At 45.0% G+C, this 15,870-nt stretch overlaps 1 protein-coding gene across 1 annotated transcript in view; it reads left to right on the top strand.

Annotated features, from left to right (window-relative positions):
* Positions 1-399: 399 nt before the first annotated feature.
* Positions 400-15,870, top strand: part of BMP6 (bone morphogenetic protein 6) — a 125,301-nt gene continuing 109,830 nt past the window's right edge. Inside the window, exon 1 of the mRNA XM_044455025.1 lies at positions 400-981. Within this exon, the coding sequence (XP_044310960.1) occupies positions 411-981 (571 nt within the window). The 5' untranslated portion in view covers positions 400-410. The remainder of the gene's footprint in view (positions 982-15,870) is intronic.

Genomic DNA, 15,870 nt, shown 5'->3' with positions numbered 1-15,870 from the left:
CCGCCGGCTGGAAAGGCGCACGCCGAGTCAGTTGGACCCTTGGGCGAGCGGGGGTCCCGCGCTGCAGCAAGGCGAGCAGGCTTGCGCATGAGAGGAGCGGGAGGAGGAGGAGGAAGGGGCGAGGGACCTTGCACCTGAGCAGCGTCAGTGTGTCTCCCCGGCGGAGGCGGCGCTTCCGCGGGGTAGGGCAAAAAGCGGGCTATGGGGCTCGTTGCGAGGAGGAAGGCCCCCACCCTTCCCCTCCCCCTCGAATGAATTAGCGCCCCCACCCCGAGGGACGGGAGGGTGGGAAAGCAAGGAGAGCGCTAGAGCGGGCGGGAGCGCGCACGCGCTCCCCAGGCAAGCCTCGGTCTTAAGTTAAAGCGAGGCGCAGGTAGGTAGGTAGGTAGGTAGGAGAGGCGGGGAAAGCGATGCCGTTGAGGCTGCGCTGGCTCTGGTGGTGGGCGCTGGTGTGCAGCAGCAGCCGGAGCTGCGGCGGCGGCGGCTCCCCGCCGCCGGTGCTGGCTCCCGCGGGCGGCAAGGAGCAGCCTCCGGCGCCAGTCTCCGCGTCCCCCGCGACCTCCGCCTCCTCCACGGCGGGCTTCCTCTACCGGCGCCTCAAGTCTCACGAAAAGCGCGAGATGCAGAAGGAAATCCTCTCCGTGCTGGGCTTGCCTCACCGGCCGCGACCCGCGCACGGGCTGCAGCAGCTCCAGCCCGACGTCGCTCCCCTTCCGCAGCAAGAGCAGCGGCGGCCGCCGCCGGTGCCGCCTCCGAGCCGGCTCAACTCGGCGCCACTCTTCATGCTGGATCTGTACAACGCCCTCTCCAGCGAGGAGGCGGCGGACGACGAGCGGGACTCCCCGGCCGCGCCCCCGCTGCAGCGCAAGGCCCTCCTGAGCTCCCACGCGGGGCCCTCCGGCGGCGCCCCCGCCCTGGCCAGCCCGCAGGACAGCGCCTTCCTGAGCGACGCGGACATGGTCATGAGCTTCGTCAACCTGGGTGAGCTCGAGGATGGGGAAGGGGCGGGGCCTGCGGCGTCCCCGGCCAGCACCTGTTGGCAGGTCGCGTGCGTCTGTGCACGTCTGCACGCGAGGGCTGGGAGCGCGACCAGCTGCGGGATCTCCTCCTCCTCTGGAAGTCTCGCCCCCCCGCCCCCGCCTGGACTTATTAGGCCCGAAGTGCGTTTGAGTCGCGCCACGCTGGGTGCCGGGTCTCACTTGTGGGTGAGCTCCAGCTCCCAACCGAGTTCACATCGCATCGTTGAGCTGGGTGCAGTTTGAGCAGTTGCCCTGCGGTTGTATGGAGCTGACAGGTGCCGGGCCAAGGGATGGAATATAATGTGCGTGCAAGCCCCGAGATGCACAAGTGGAGAACTGCATCCAGCTCCTCTGTTTTTAGATGGATCCCTTTCTTGGGGTAGGGGAAGGCCCCAGATATATATTTGTGCATGCAGCTACTAAACAGCTACTTTAGCTCTGGTTATCAATGGACCACTGTTCTCCGAAGCAGAAGGGGACTTTGGCTTCTCTTTCACCAGCATCTGTATTATATAACAGGCTGCTCTCAAATGGAAGCATATTTTAGAAGCTTATAACTCTGTAAGACTAGGAACCTTTTGAGGCACAGAGAGGTCTGGTGCACATGGTTCATTTCAGGGCCCCACAAATGGGGGGCACTGTGATAAGTCTCTGTGATGGTGCCCATGCTCACTGAGTCCACACAGTATGCCTGACTAGGCTGGGCTGGGCTGGGCTGTAGCCATGAGCTGCTGCCAAATTGCTTATTGTCATTGTGTCAAAAGCAGGCTAGTACCACTATTTTGTTTAGTGGTAGCTTCCATTCTGTTTATGAGGACACATTTCTGCAAAAAAAGAGCTGGTCACCAGGTAGCAGTGCTGCTGTGGATGCATGGTCCCTCCCCAGGGGTGAGGCTTTGGGGAATTAATCCCTGTGCCCCCTTTAAAAAGACACTGCGTAGGGTGTATCCAGTAATTCAAAGACTTCGAAATTCCCTGCTTGGATGCATAGAGTCCTGACTGTTGATGCTAGTACTTGGATGGCTTGCAAAGGGGAGTATACAAGGTAGAGGGGAAAGCTAGTCATGATGGCTATATTATTATCTCCAGCATAAGAGGAATATACCTCTCAAAGCCAGTTGATGGAGAACATGAATGGGAAGGCTCATTTGCTTTCATGTGCTGTTGTGGACTAACAACCACCACCTGTGGGAATAGAAAATTTGACTAGATGGGGCTTTGGTCTGATTCAGCATGGCTTTTCCTACATTGTGTTCAGCCCCAGTTAAGGAGAGGCTACTGCTTTGAGCAAACACCAGACTAGATGAACCAGTGGACTAACCTGGCGTGCCATATGAAATCACAGCTGTTTGGTGACCGTACAAACTGCTTGTTTCTGTAATCCTTGAGAAAATGTTATTCATGCAGGGTTGTGTTCATATGGACTAGGAGCATCATAATGTGGTTTGTATCATTTTGTTGCCACAGATCCCTTGCTTGTCAGTTACTTCAAGTCAATGTCTGTGCTTTTTCTAAGCTGCTGATCTTTAGTTCTGTGCACTTGTGGTACTGACCATGGTACTATTACATGTTTCTTTGGCCAGCCGAGGATGACTGGTGTCAGAATTCTATCCAGGCGCTGCTTTTTTCAAATGCATCTTGCATTTATGTCTTGACTATGTGAACTAGCCTTTCCCAACCTAGTACCTTCCAGATGATTTGGCCTACCACTCCCATCATCCCTATCTGGCATGGACAAGGGCTTTGCTGGTTGGGAATGGTGGGAATTGTAGCCCCACAGATCTGGAGGACACTAGGTTGGGAAAGGCCTTCTTAAGTAAATGCCAGCTTGAAACAAGGCTTGTTTTCTGTGGCATGCCTGTGCAATAATAAAACATTTGGGCTGTGCTCCTCTCATGCTTTGGCATATGAGCTATTGAACAGAGTGTGTGCATTTGTACAGGAACACACCCCACCCTGGCAGTAAGCTACAGGGAGCTGGTTGCTGTGCAGACAAGCCATGGTGTGCTCAACAGACAGTCAGGCTGAATGGATCTTGGCTCCTTCCTCCCCACTTGGTCTTCCCAGGGCTATCCTAACGGGCATCAAGACAAACCAGAGTGCAACTGCTCTTTGTTTGTAAAAAAAAAGGGGTGGTGGTATGATTTACACCCTCTTCCTGGAAAGATTTTTCATTGTTTCTTTGTTTGCCTGATTGTCCACTGGCTGGTGCACCGTTTGCATTTTTTCCTTAGACTCCAGTAAAGTGCAAAAATGTTTCCTTCCTTGGATAGTGATACTCCTGTCTAACCCCTCCTTGTCATGTCAGAAATTACCCTTTTAAAGAAAGATAACTGTCAAAGCTTATTTTACAAGAAAAAAGTGGGGAGAAGCACCTTTACACTCTCCTGAGTACCCAGAGTAAGTAAATACGCATAGGATCGCTTTATTAACCTGCTGCAGTCCGTTGGATTAGCGATGAGAACTCCCCTCCTGCTAGGTGTGCTTCTGAACAGTCCATCTGCTTCCTGCTATCATAGCATTGGTTGTCCTTGGTCAGTATTGTCGTTCTTGACGGACAGTGTCTCTTCTAGATTTCAAGCAGGGGTTTTCCTCAGTAATGCCACCTGCTTTTCTTTATTGCTAGTAAAGAAGTTTGAACCAGCCAAACGCAAAACATATTCCCTACTTCTAACCTATCACCTCCTTTGGGGAATCCTTTCTTTCGAGTAATCCTTACACCAACATATTCCAGTGCATTTCACACATTCCAGTTTCGTAATTTAGACTGAATATTAACAGCACAATCTTACATACATTTAGCCCCAAAAAATCCTGCAATTTCAGCATGCCCCAGACATGGTGAGTATGTATGACTGAAGACATATTGCCTAGAAAACTAGGATCTATCTTTCCTGTGTATGGAAATATTCTTAATAGTAACTCATTCCCAGTCATCCTTCCCAAACGTGTAGGATTCTGCTGATCAGTTGGGGAAGTGTTCAGTGCCTATGTCAATATAGATGCAAATGCTGCTTTTTAAAAATCATGATTGAGGAAGGAGGAGATTTTCTTTCTTCAAGTCAAGCCTAAATGAAAGAGGGAGTATAACTTATCAACTTGAAATACTTGATTTCTTCTCCCCCAAAGGCTGCATTAATTTGAAACTGTTGAGGGAAGTGCAAAGCAAAGCAAAGCTCAACAGCACAAATAACCTGTGCTTCTCTGCAGAAGCAAATATTACCTGAATTATCCCAGGTAAGCTTTAGGAGTTCAGTGGGACTCATAAATAGGGGAGAAAAAAGCTTTGTTGAGACTTACTAACCAACATTTTTGTACTCAACTCAAAAGGCCACTACAAACCAAGTAGTTTGATGCTTGGTTTCTGCTGTAAAAACTTTAGAGGGCTTATCTTGGCAGCTCCGGCATTAGGGGCTGGGCAGGCTGTTCCTTAGCTTCTGGATGCATGCAATATTTCAGACAATGCTTATTCCTCTCATGGTCAAGTGGCTGAGAGTCAGCAGTCAGTGACAACACAGTCTGTGCTTCCTGGCCTTGGATTCATTTGGAGGAATGGTGTAGAAGTACCTGGTTTTCCTAGAAAGGCCTTCCATTCCACTAGTTATGCATCACAGTGCAGAATCCAGAGGAAAGTAGATTGCACAATAGTGAGTCATGTTAAAGACTGATGCAGATCGCATGTAAGTTATCCATGATAATCCTTCTAAGGAATATTGGTTGACAGCTGGAATGTACCAGAAAGATGAGTGCAGAAGTAGAAGGAATTCTATTGAAACGTAGAAACAGAGCGAGTCAGAAGGGGTCTCCTGGGCCATCTAGTCTGACCCCCGGCTCCAGCCAGCTCCGCTCACAATATGCCCACCATGTGCATGTCTAGCCTGTCTTTGAGCACCCTCACCGATGGGGCCTCAACGATCTCTTGTGGGAACCCATTCCACACCCTCGGGGTCCTGACTGTCAGGAAGTGCTTCCTGGCATCTAAATGGAACCTTGGTTCCCTGAGCTTTGCTCCGTTGGAGCACGTCCTGCCTTCCTCTGCAGGGGAGAACAGGTCTCTACCCATCTCCATGTGACATCCCCTCACATACCTGTATGTCACCGACAGATCCCCTCTGAGTCTCCTCTTCTCCAGGCTGAAGAGACCCAGCTCCCTCAGTCTTGCCTCATACGGCATCCCCTGCAAACCGGCCACCAACCTTGTGGCCCTACGCTGCACTGACTCTAACCTGGCTATATCTTTCCTGTAATGAGGGGCCCAAAACTGACCATAATAATCCAGTTATTAAGTGGTCCACCTACCTGTCCCCCCTTCCTTTTGCTATTTACATGCTGATAGAAGCCCTTTTTGTTGCTCTTGATATTATTTGCAAGTTTCAGCTTATAATCAGCCTTAGCCTTGCGAAGAATCCTCCTGTGATGGGCCTCCTCCCAATATACCCTTTTGTCTATTTGCCCCAGTGCCCATTTCCTACAGAGGTTCCTCTTGCGTCTAATCCCTCTTGCCACCTCCTTTCACTTCCATGGCGGCGCTCTCCTCCGCCTCCCCGCCTTTATAACTAGAGGTATCGTCAAGGCTTGTGCCTCCAAGACCTCCCTTTTGAGTGCCACCCACCCCTCCTCAACTCCCTTGCCTTCCAGTAACCTATCCCAGGAGACTTTCCCCAGTCTGGCCTTCAGTTGGCCATTGAAACAAGCATGATTAAAATGGGATTTTAAAAAAGATACTAGCATTTGGAAAGTATTGCAGGAATGGGTACTTTGTGGTGAAAGGAGGAAATAATGAAAATAAATTTCACTGTGAAATTGTGAGACTCGGAGAGAACATTCGTATGAGAGTTTGTCATTCACCCCCCCGCCCCCCCCAAAAAAAGATGTTCTCATGAAAGATGTTGATCATTAGGTTAAATAGTAGAACCATGATAATGATGCAGGAAATGGTTTCTGCAGTGACTGTGGTGTTGAAATGCCCGGCTGAACATTCCTCATGTTTTCAAATCTGATCCAATGGTACGTTTGCAGCAATTAATAAAACACCCTCAGTTGGCGGCAGAAGCACGAGAAAGAAAATGAATGCTCTGCTGAGACACATTTAAAGATGGCTGGTAATTAGAGTTTCATTAACTTGTATAGGAAATGTATCTGTGAAAGACTTAACCAGCTACTAAATACCAAGGATTGCTGTAGCTGCCGGGGTACTTTAAGGCCCTCTCCTGAACAGCTTCACCAAAAACACTCTGGCTGGTGTGCCGCACCTCCGTCTGGATCCACCACCTGTCCAGGTGAGGGATGCTCTTTCCAGGGTCAACATGTTAGATTTTGAGGCAGAAACATTACTGGGGATGAGGATCACTGTAATATCCAACAACTTCATCTTGGAATGTTCAAGCTGAAGCTGCAAAACAGCTTTCTCTTTTTCTTTTTTTCACTTCGTCAGCACAGCAATCATATACTATACATATTTCTCCATTCTGTTTTAAACCATATGGATGCTTATAGTCCTATGGAATTTGCAGTTTTGTTATGCCAGCCTAGTTCACATAGACACCCAGTATGTTGAACCCATGAGCTGGCCAAAAATAAAGGGTACTTCCAGGTGAAACTTTAATCACTCTGCAGAGTAATTAAATAAAATTTTCACAATTTTACAGGGGGTTTATCCACTTGAAATCAGCCAGTGTTTTCCCATTGCTTTTCCTTGCTTCTTTTCCACAGAAATAGAATCTTTTATGAAAGAAAAGATGGAATAGCTGCACAGTGCCTTTTGATTGTTATTATTAGAAATCTTCTGTCTAGAAGTAGCTATGGAGACTTCTATGGCACCATCAAATGTGGTCTGAAGCATTGCGAGATGTGGGTGGGGTGTGGGATTAATTGGTAAGGAAACAGTATAACCTATAAAATTCCTTGAACCAGTGGGAGGTTTCAGTGTTCTGATCTTGCAAAGCTTTTCTCCAGTTCATGCTATCTACCTTTCTTTTTCTCCTGGGTCATGGTTTTCTTGACTTGACCTCTTCAATCAGATGTAGTGATTGGCACAGCAGGGGTTCTCAGGACACCTCCCCCCCCCCCCACCCTCAGCCTCCCAGGCAGTCTCCTGGGGACACTGTCTTGGAGTGCTGAGGCAGTGTTGGCAGCTGTCATCTGCTTCCCTGCCCTGCTTTCCTTCCAGCATTGGCTGGAGTGTGGGGCAGAAAAGCTGGAGGGGGTGGGTGGCACAAGCTCCTTCACACTGGGCTTCCAAGGAAGGCAAGGAGAGCAGCCTTCCTCACCTGCTGCTGTGGGATCTAGCCATTTGGCATTGCTTCCTTTGAGGAAGTGAGAGCATGTGCATGCTTCCTTCACTGTGCACTGCCTTCCCAGGCCTGAGGGAGGTTGAAGGGGTGGTATATGCTGGAACCTGGAGGTTTTCCTCTGTGCTGCCGCCGCCGTGGTATCAGGAAGTGGGGAGATCGCGTATGAGTAACCCTACTTCCCCTCTGCCCAGCATTGGCAAGAACATGGAAAGAACTGGTGACAGTTGTGCAAAGTGCCCCGTGGGCGTTCCTGATTGACATCAGCTGGTGCCTCTTGAGCAGAGCTGTGGCTTGGCATATTATCTGGCTTCAGTCAACACACTAGGGTGTGATCAGTTTTCCTGAACACCAGTATAAACCCCACTGTGACACTGTCACCCCCAGCCTCCATGGCTTAACATGTGCTGTAAACATAGTCAAAAAGTTCATGAGACAGACATGACTGGCTTCACAACCCAAAGTGATGGACTGCGGACCTGGGAGATCCGGGTTCTAGCTCACTGGATGACTTTGGGCCAGTTGCTCACCGTAAGCCTAACCTACCTCACAGGGTTGTTGTGAGCATTAAAACATGGAATGGAGAACCACATAAGTCACCTTGGGTTCTTTGCATGAGGGAAAAAGACAAATTGTAATGCAATGTGAAAAAATCTTCTCTCCCCCCACCCATTTTTTTTGCAGGGGCAGGGGATTCAAGATGTGAACTGAAACGTCATAGCAACAGCAATGGGAATTGTGGTGCTTGGCATGAGTTTATCTGGCTTGTATAAAAAAAATAGCAGGGCTTACTGTACTCATAATTTCAACAGGAATGCATGACACTTAGATGTTTGCTTGTTTGCAAAAATTGAAGTGTTCATTATTCAGCTGCCTATCAGAAATCTATTGCAAGGATATATTTAATGGAACACAACACACTTGCACTAATTTAGATATTTTAGATAAAGTGGTACTGCTTGATGCTTTCACTGTAGATTGAGCATCAAAATAGGCGCATAGGTAGGTGGTGAAATGATGTCCAATGATATGAACTCATATTTCTGGTTCTGTTCAGTGCTTAGTGTGTTGTTATTAAATAAATATGCTAAATATTTAACAGTTGATTTATGTAATTTGCATTAAACTTGAAAGCAAAGATTATTTTGTAAGCACTTGCACTACTTAAGATGTTATCAGGACTTGCGTGTTGAAGACCTTATTTATTTATTATTTATTTATTAAAACATTTTTATGCCGCCCCATTCGCCGAAGCCTCGGGGCGGCTTACAACAATAAATAAAAGTAATTATAATATAAATTACAATAAATATAAACATTAATAATACAAAAAATACAATATAAAATAAGCCGCCCTGGCCAGATAAGATCAAATAATACTAACAGTTAAAATGCCGCTTAAATAAAAAGGTCTTCGCCTGGCACCGAAAAGCAAATAACGACGGCGCCAGGCGGACCTCTCTGGGGAGCGCATTCCATAACTTAGGCGCCACCACAGAGAAGGCCCTCCTCCGAGTACCCACCCTCCTAATTTCCTTCACGGAGGGTTCCCAGAGAAGGGCCTCTCCCACTGATCTCAAGGGGCGGCTGGACATATATGGATGTAAGCGCTCCTTCAGGTAACCAGGACCCAAGCCATTTAGGGCTTTAAACTTTGCACCTTGCAAACTTGTGCCTCCTATTTTCCTCCTTGGTTTTTGAATCACATCACTCTCTAACCTAACTGAGCACTCTTGGAATGCTCTGTCTGTAGACACTAATTAGAAGCCTGGTACTTCCACAAAGCTTGGACTACAACTTGGACTATAAACCTCAGCAAGGCCTGTAGTCAGGGATTATGGGGACTGTAGTCTAAAGCATGGAGGGGACCACCAAGGATTCTTCTTCCTTCCTCCCCACCAGGTTGTCAGGATCTGAGATTATATAAAATTCGCAAGTTGGATGTAAAAGGGACAGAAGTTTTCCAGAGTGTTGACAAGGATTAGTGGTATTATCTTTAACCTAGACTAGTGGTTAGGAACATTTATTTATTGTTAGAGTGATGTTTTAAAGGTGAAAACAAAGTATTAGTTATCATGTAATACTGCCAATGGCATTGTCCCGTACAGAGAAGTAATGCCTAGTGGTGTGTCCCAGATATTTACCAAGATTTCCAACTACAGATCCTGAGAAATAGTTCAAAGCCCCTAAATGCCAGCATCACATTTGTCAGTTTTTGATGAACAAATGCCTGGAATTCTTCCTCTTTAATACTTATTTATGTGTACAAGTAATTTTGCAGTTACTTAACATTTTCAGTCCTGACAGATTGTGTAGCAGCAAGTAAGATTGACAGAGAATGACAGCCAGAGTGGAAAACACAGGATTACAAATCTATGCAGCAGGTCAACATTATGGAGAGTTTGAGCAGCTGTGAAAACTCACCCAGACAGTGTTGATGAGACTTTTTTGATGTACCATTTCAGAAGTCAGGCTTAAATGCTCCATTTTCTTATTTTTTTTTCTGGAAAAGAAAGTGAACTTAGTAGTAGGGATGCATGGATTTTAGTTTTCTGTTGGTGTGTTATTTAATACCTAAGCTATATGGATTGATGGTTTTAGCAAACTTGCCCTGCACAGGTGCACATGCAAAATACTTATCTTGCCAATTTCAGTATTATAGTTACCTAGTGGTAAAGAAGTTAGATGCTCTGTTTACTCAAAGGCTAAAGAGTGACATAATGTCTATTGAAGTAAATGTACCTTTTCCATTAAAAAACAAGGTTTATCTGATCCCAGAGCAAAGGTTCTTAAACACTTTGGCATATTTATATTTTAGAAAGACACATTCACACAGCACTTAATTTGGAAATTGCTAATCTCTGCAGTTTACATATGATGACATATATTTGCTGTTCGGGTTTTTTTGGACAGATAAAAACATTTGGAAATTTGAAAATCTGTAGTGGGCATCACTATAAAATGCTAATCAGCGAATTCCATTTTAGCAGCTACCTATTGCATCTGTAGATCTTTATCTGAGTCTTAGCAAAAAAAGTGTCACAATTTCTGTTTAATAAGGAATTGTCTAATTTGGCTAATTGCTGGTGGCGCAATGCAGCAAATGCTTCTTTTAAACATATGTTTTAGCAGTGTACAGTAGTTACTGCCTTTCAAAGTATGGTTATTACACAGATAAATTTCATTGGAACAGTCTTTAATATTTACTGATGTAGATATTCTTTTAAATTGCTTACCGGCTGCATAAAAATCAACAAATGGTCAGTGTGAATGGATTCTCTGTGCCCTTTTGACAGCTAAAAGACTGACATTACAACAATGGAAATATAAACCTTTACTACTTATAATGGACTAGATGGAGAACCTTTTAGTGCTTTCTATATTGAATGGGTTGCATATAGATACTACCTTCAAATGGATAATTATTTGGGTGTTTGGTCTGCTTTTGTTGAAGCCTATGTATGATTGCTGGAAAGTTGTATGCATTTCATAGAAATCCATGCACATGAATGGAAAGGGGAAGGATTGGGTGCCTGCAGGCACTATGCTGGGGACCTCTTTGTGGGTGCCATAGAACAGCGGTTCCCAAACTTTTTTGGTCATAGAACCTTTCTGAAGATATTTTTTCCCTCGGAACCCTAACCATCCCTAATTCTTACTAAGCATTGTGAACCCACAACTTCCTTCCTTTCTTCAGGCTCCTGTTGCCTGAGTGCTTTACATAATGTAGTAGGTTTGAGAGAATACACTTTAAATATAACAAATGAATTATGTGATTATGTGGTAATATCCCCAATGAATTATTTTGATTATTCCAACACTATGCAACAGAATCCTTGGAACCAAACGTTTTTTTGTTTGCTGCTTGGACCCCAACTGATGGACTTGTGTGGTTTCATTGTAAAATCCATTTTAAATTTAATTTTTGAGATTTTTCGCAGAACCCCTGTGAGGCTTTTGCTGAACCCTAGGGTTCTGCAGAACAGTTTGGGAACCACCGTCATAGAGAATACCCACAGGTTCCTTGGCATCTGTACTGAACACCCCCAATCCAAAGCATCAGTGTGTTATAATGATTTTACTGCTGAGCTACGAGCAAGTAGGTTTGGCTGGAGAGATTGCGGGTGACTTTAGATCAGCTACTGTTTCTGAGACTAACCCATCCCTTGGTGTTGCTATAGAGCACAATGGATGAGGGGAGTACTGTGCTCTATGCTTGGTGGAAGAAGGGTGGAATAAAAATATAATCATTACCTTGTTAAAGAAAATAATGCATTGCCCACAGACTTGAGTGTGGGACACATGGCACACGTGTAGTTTGCCCTGCAGGATCATGTACAGAGGAAACAACACAGGAAAAGGCAGAGGAAAACTATCCTGATTTTTTCCTCTTGTGCCTCTGATTGGCAAGGAATGTGCACAGCTGCTTTGAATGCATACTTCGAATAACGATGTGACTAATCCTTCAGATGGTTGTTGCAAACCTCCTGAGTCCACTCACCTGTGCTTCTTTCCCACCCTTCTTTGTCCCCTTATTCCATCCCACATACTCAGTTTCACACAAGCTATTTCTCCCATTGTAGATTCAGAATTGTGGAACTTTGCAGGCACAAAAAGAAGAGAAGGGGGTCTGCTGTTGCCTGAAGTCACTTCATCTCCCTTCTCACCTGAAACTGTGGCACAATCTCTTTCATTTTAGAAGAGAAAATATGCTTGAAGAGTATTGGAACACGCCTGAACCTCTGCAGCACGGAGGTTCTGCAGCCCAGTCACACGAGAGCAGGCTGGTTGGGTGCTGAGGAACCTGTTTGCTGCACCATCCTTCCCAGCTGGAACGTGCAGGTGCTGTAGTTCTAGAGAGAGCTGGATGAGCAAGATATCACACTATCAAGACAAGAGCAAGATATTCAGCTTAGTAATTCTCATCCTCAATTGTATGCATATATTGATTTGGTGGAGTAACTGGCATCCTGCACTAGCAGGGGACTGGACTCGATGGTCTTCTTGGCCCCTACCAACACAACTGTTCTGTGATTCTGTGATGGCCATGGATTTCTCTTCCATAGGCACATCTGAAAGTGCTAAAAACACCTTCAGAATATTGAGAAGTGGAATTCTCAAAGGGGCAGTGTTTGGAAACCAGACCCTTGGTTATAAAAAAGAATTGGCTCTTTCCCCCATAAGCCTCTTCCACAATCAATCCTTAACTTTCTTGCACTCCTCCTGATGGAAGGAATGAGAATAGGATGGACAATCTAGCCACATGGCAGGGATGGTGAGCTCACTTACCCACAACCAGTCCTCACCTCTTGGAGCTAGACAGATATTTGATTACTTAATTACTGGGGAAGGAGAAACCCTTTCATGTTAGTTCAAAGCAACTGAGCAGTGGCTTTAGAGGTAATGATTTGTTTAAATTATTTTTTATAAACTGTATAAGAAAAGGATAAACATGTATCACACCAACATTTACTTTATATTGAGTTAGCTCTGGTAGCTGCCATTCCCTTGACTTGTCAGGCGGGGCTTTTCTTCCCTTATTCCACAGGAGTCCAATTCAAAAATAGCATTTCATATAGCTGTTTGTATATAGCAATGTACAGTTTCTTATTGCAAAGTGGCTTCTCTTTTGCACGTTGAAGGGGATACAGTTGTTAAACACACAAGGTTACTTACCGTACAGGAATACTGCTGCTTTGTTCTTGCCTTATTTTAATACTTAATGATTGCATTAGATCCCCAGCCTCCTCTCACTGATAGGCTGCATCCATCTGTCTGCCAAAAAGCGGCTGAGAAGAAAAATCCATGTGAGGAAAAAGCAGGGAAGGGAACAAGGAGAAGGACTGGGGTGGGTGAAGGAATTTTGGTATATAGGTTCTACAGACTTAAAGCCACTTCAGCTGCGAAGAGTTCAACCATTAAATTGGACGATTCACAACTGCAGTCCCTGAAAAACTCATTGTGAAATCAGATTGGGGGGGTATTTTGAAGGGGGAGAAATAGTGTCAGGGCAAAGGTTGGGAAGAGTATTGTATGCCACATGAGCAAACCTCATGCAGGGGTAAAATGCTGGTGTTGTTTGGCCCCCACGGACACAGGGATGCCCAGTGACCCAAGTTTCAGGGCAGAGTGTAACAGATTCTGCCCACTGCTCTCCTGGGGACAAAGGCACTAGTAGAGAAGGCGCATTTCAGATTAAAAGAGGAATGGCTATGCTAAACTGTTGCCTCTGTGGTGTCTCTCTAGCTCCCCTGCTGCTCTCTAAGGAATCAGGAACCAGGCAGAAGGATAGATTCACTTTTGCAAAAGTGACTGGTACTCTTTAGTTGAGATTGTGGCAGATCTCCTGCTAGGCACCTGCATTTGTCAGTGAAAGTCTCTTGCATGGGTACCTGCAAAAGCCTGGAGCGGGCCCTGTTATATACTTCAAATTGCAGCTTTTCTCAAAGGAATGTTTAATGCATTGTATCATCATGAATAAAAACCCAGCAACCCCAAAACATCCTCATCAGTCCGGAAGAAGAACATCCAGTTAAAAAGATGCAGTTTTTACACAGCATAAATGTCTGTATAAATATATGTGTACAACCAATACTGAAAGATGGATGGTGGGTGGGTGGGGGAGACAAACTGATCCCATCAGCAGGGTGTGCCTGTACAGTGAAAGGAGAAATGCAGGTACCCATCAGCTGAGCTTAATAACTGGCATGGCGTATTTGGAAGAAGTCTGGTAAATAGGCTGCTCCCAGACAGTTTAGAGGGTTAAAGGTAAGTAGCACACCTTGAACTGGGTCCAGAAAGGAATTGGCAGTCAATGCAAGGGAACCAAAACTGAGGCCAGTCACTCCTCTGTTTTCACATTACTATGTTTCTAGAGAAATGTGTGTCAGACAAGATGATGTATACTTTAGATTTACTTTGAAAACCAGAATGCCCATTTTTAGCAGGGCTGTGGGTTTTTATTAATCGTAATTGGTGGTCTTCTGACTGACAACTTGGAGCTGTAAATTTTTCGGAATAGGAGTGGAGTTCTTTGTGCTAAAAGCCATAGGTTCTTATGACCTGTTAGTTCTTGGACCACTGGGCAATATGCTATGTGACACTAATAACAGCCAATTTAGACTTAATCACCATAGTTTGCAAACATGGCCAGTGAAAAAATAAAACACGTAGCAATTTGTTTCTGCCATGGTAATTCACAATGGGTGCTTTGGTACAGCGTGTATGCACATTTCTTGTTTGCACAACCTTTGTAAACCACAGAAGTAAGCATCATGCATAGAAACTCTTCTGTGCCACACAGTAGACCAGTAATTTTCTGGAGCGTGGCTGGGAGCTTCTGCCACAATTATTTGTAATAGGAATAGCAATAAAACAGAACAATGCAGATCAAAAGGCCTCTTTCCTAGTAAAAGTAATGAATTAGTTCTAGCTTTATATAGCCAAAGGGATATGCAGTGCTAGAACAATGCTTTTGATGAAACAGATTGCTAGGAGGCAGATATGTGAATTTTGTGGCTAGAATAAACTTCTAAATAAGTGTTTACATAATGGTTGAATCATAATGCAAACATTTTATTCATTGCCATGAGAGGCTACATTGAGATGTATCATGAGATGGAGGGCCACATAGTACTTGCAGTTGTATTTATACACAAAATTTTAATGTGCTAGAAGGATGCTCCTACTTGAAGTTTGATCCTGTTTTAGTTACATTTTTGCTATGTTTAAGGACTTTTTGGAAATAAATGTCAGCTTAAGAACTTCATTTTCTCTTAGCTAAACTTCACAGTGAAAAGCTTTACTCATAAATGGATGTATGATGGTCTTCTCTTTTTCTGGATGTGTTGGTGAGAAAATTTGTCTGATAAATACTACTTGATATTTTATGAAGTAGCCATTTACCATTGTTTGTCCAGTGGATGCCACAGGAAATGTGTAACAGGAGAAAGGAAGACACACATCATCAAATGCTTTGGACACATTCCAGTAAGGCATAAAAGGTCAAAGCTTGCTATTACAGCAAATTCATGGTGTCTTTGGAGATTGAGATCCCCTGTGCGGATGCTTTTAAAATGACAGATACCGGGTGCTGTGTCAGGCTTTAAGAATGGGCAGCTTTTGTAAAGCATATAAGTTAAAATAACAAAATTGTCTCTCTAATTTAGTAAGAACCAAACTGGCTATGATTGGGTGTTACAGATTACTGGTAACCTGGAATGAAAGACAGGTCGAGACTCAAAATCCTGGATGGAATTTTTAGAACACCTTTATTTAGATACCAACCATTTGTTTCAATCCATTCACATTTGTTCTAGTCACTCAAATAATTCTCAGTGTGGGAGTGACAATATTTGTTGGCCAGCCTTGGAGTCATCTGCTAGAACCAGGAGGTGTGCTAGCAGACCAACTGTCATGAGCCAGGTGTTCCCTCCCCAACAAAACAGAAAGCATATTTATTCTACACAGAAGTCTCTAGGCATACACAAGTCTGTGAGCATACACAAAGTGACATGTTGAGCCCTCTCTGGCCCCCCCCCCCTTACCCAAAGCTTTGCTTA

This window comes from Varanus komodoensis, unplaced genomic scaffold (assembly GCF_004798865.1).
Source record: "Varanus komodoensis strain SLA01 unplaced genomic scaffold, ASM479886v1 scaffold8, whole genome shotgun sequence".
Lineage (NCBI taxonomy): Eukaryota > Metazoa > Chordata > Lepidosauria > Squamata > Varanidae > Varanus > Varanus komodoensis.
The sequence above is the reverse complement of the archived record's forward strand: the minus strand, read 5'-3'. Positions and strand labels throughout refer to the sequence as shown.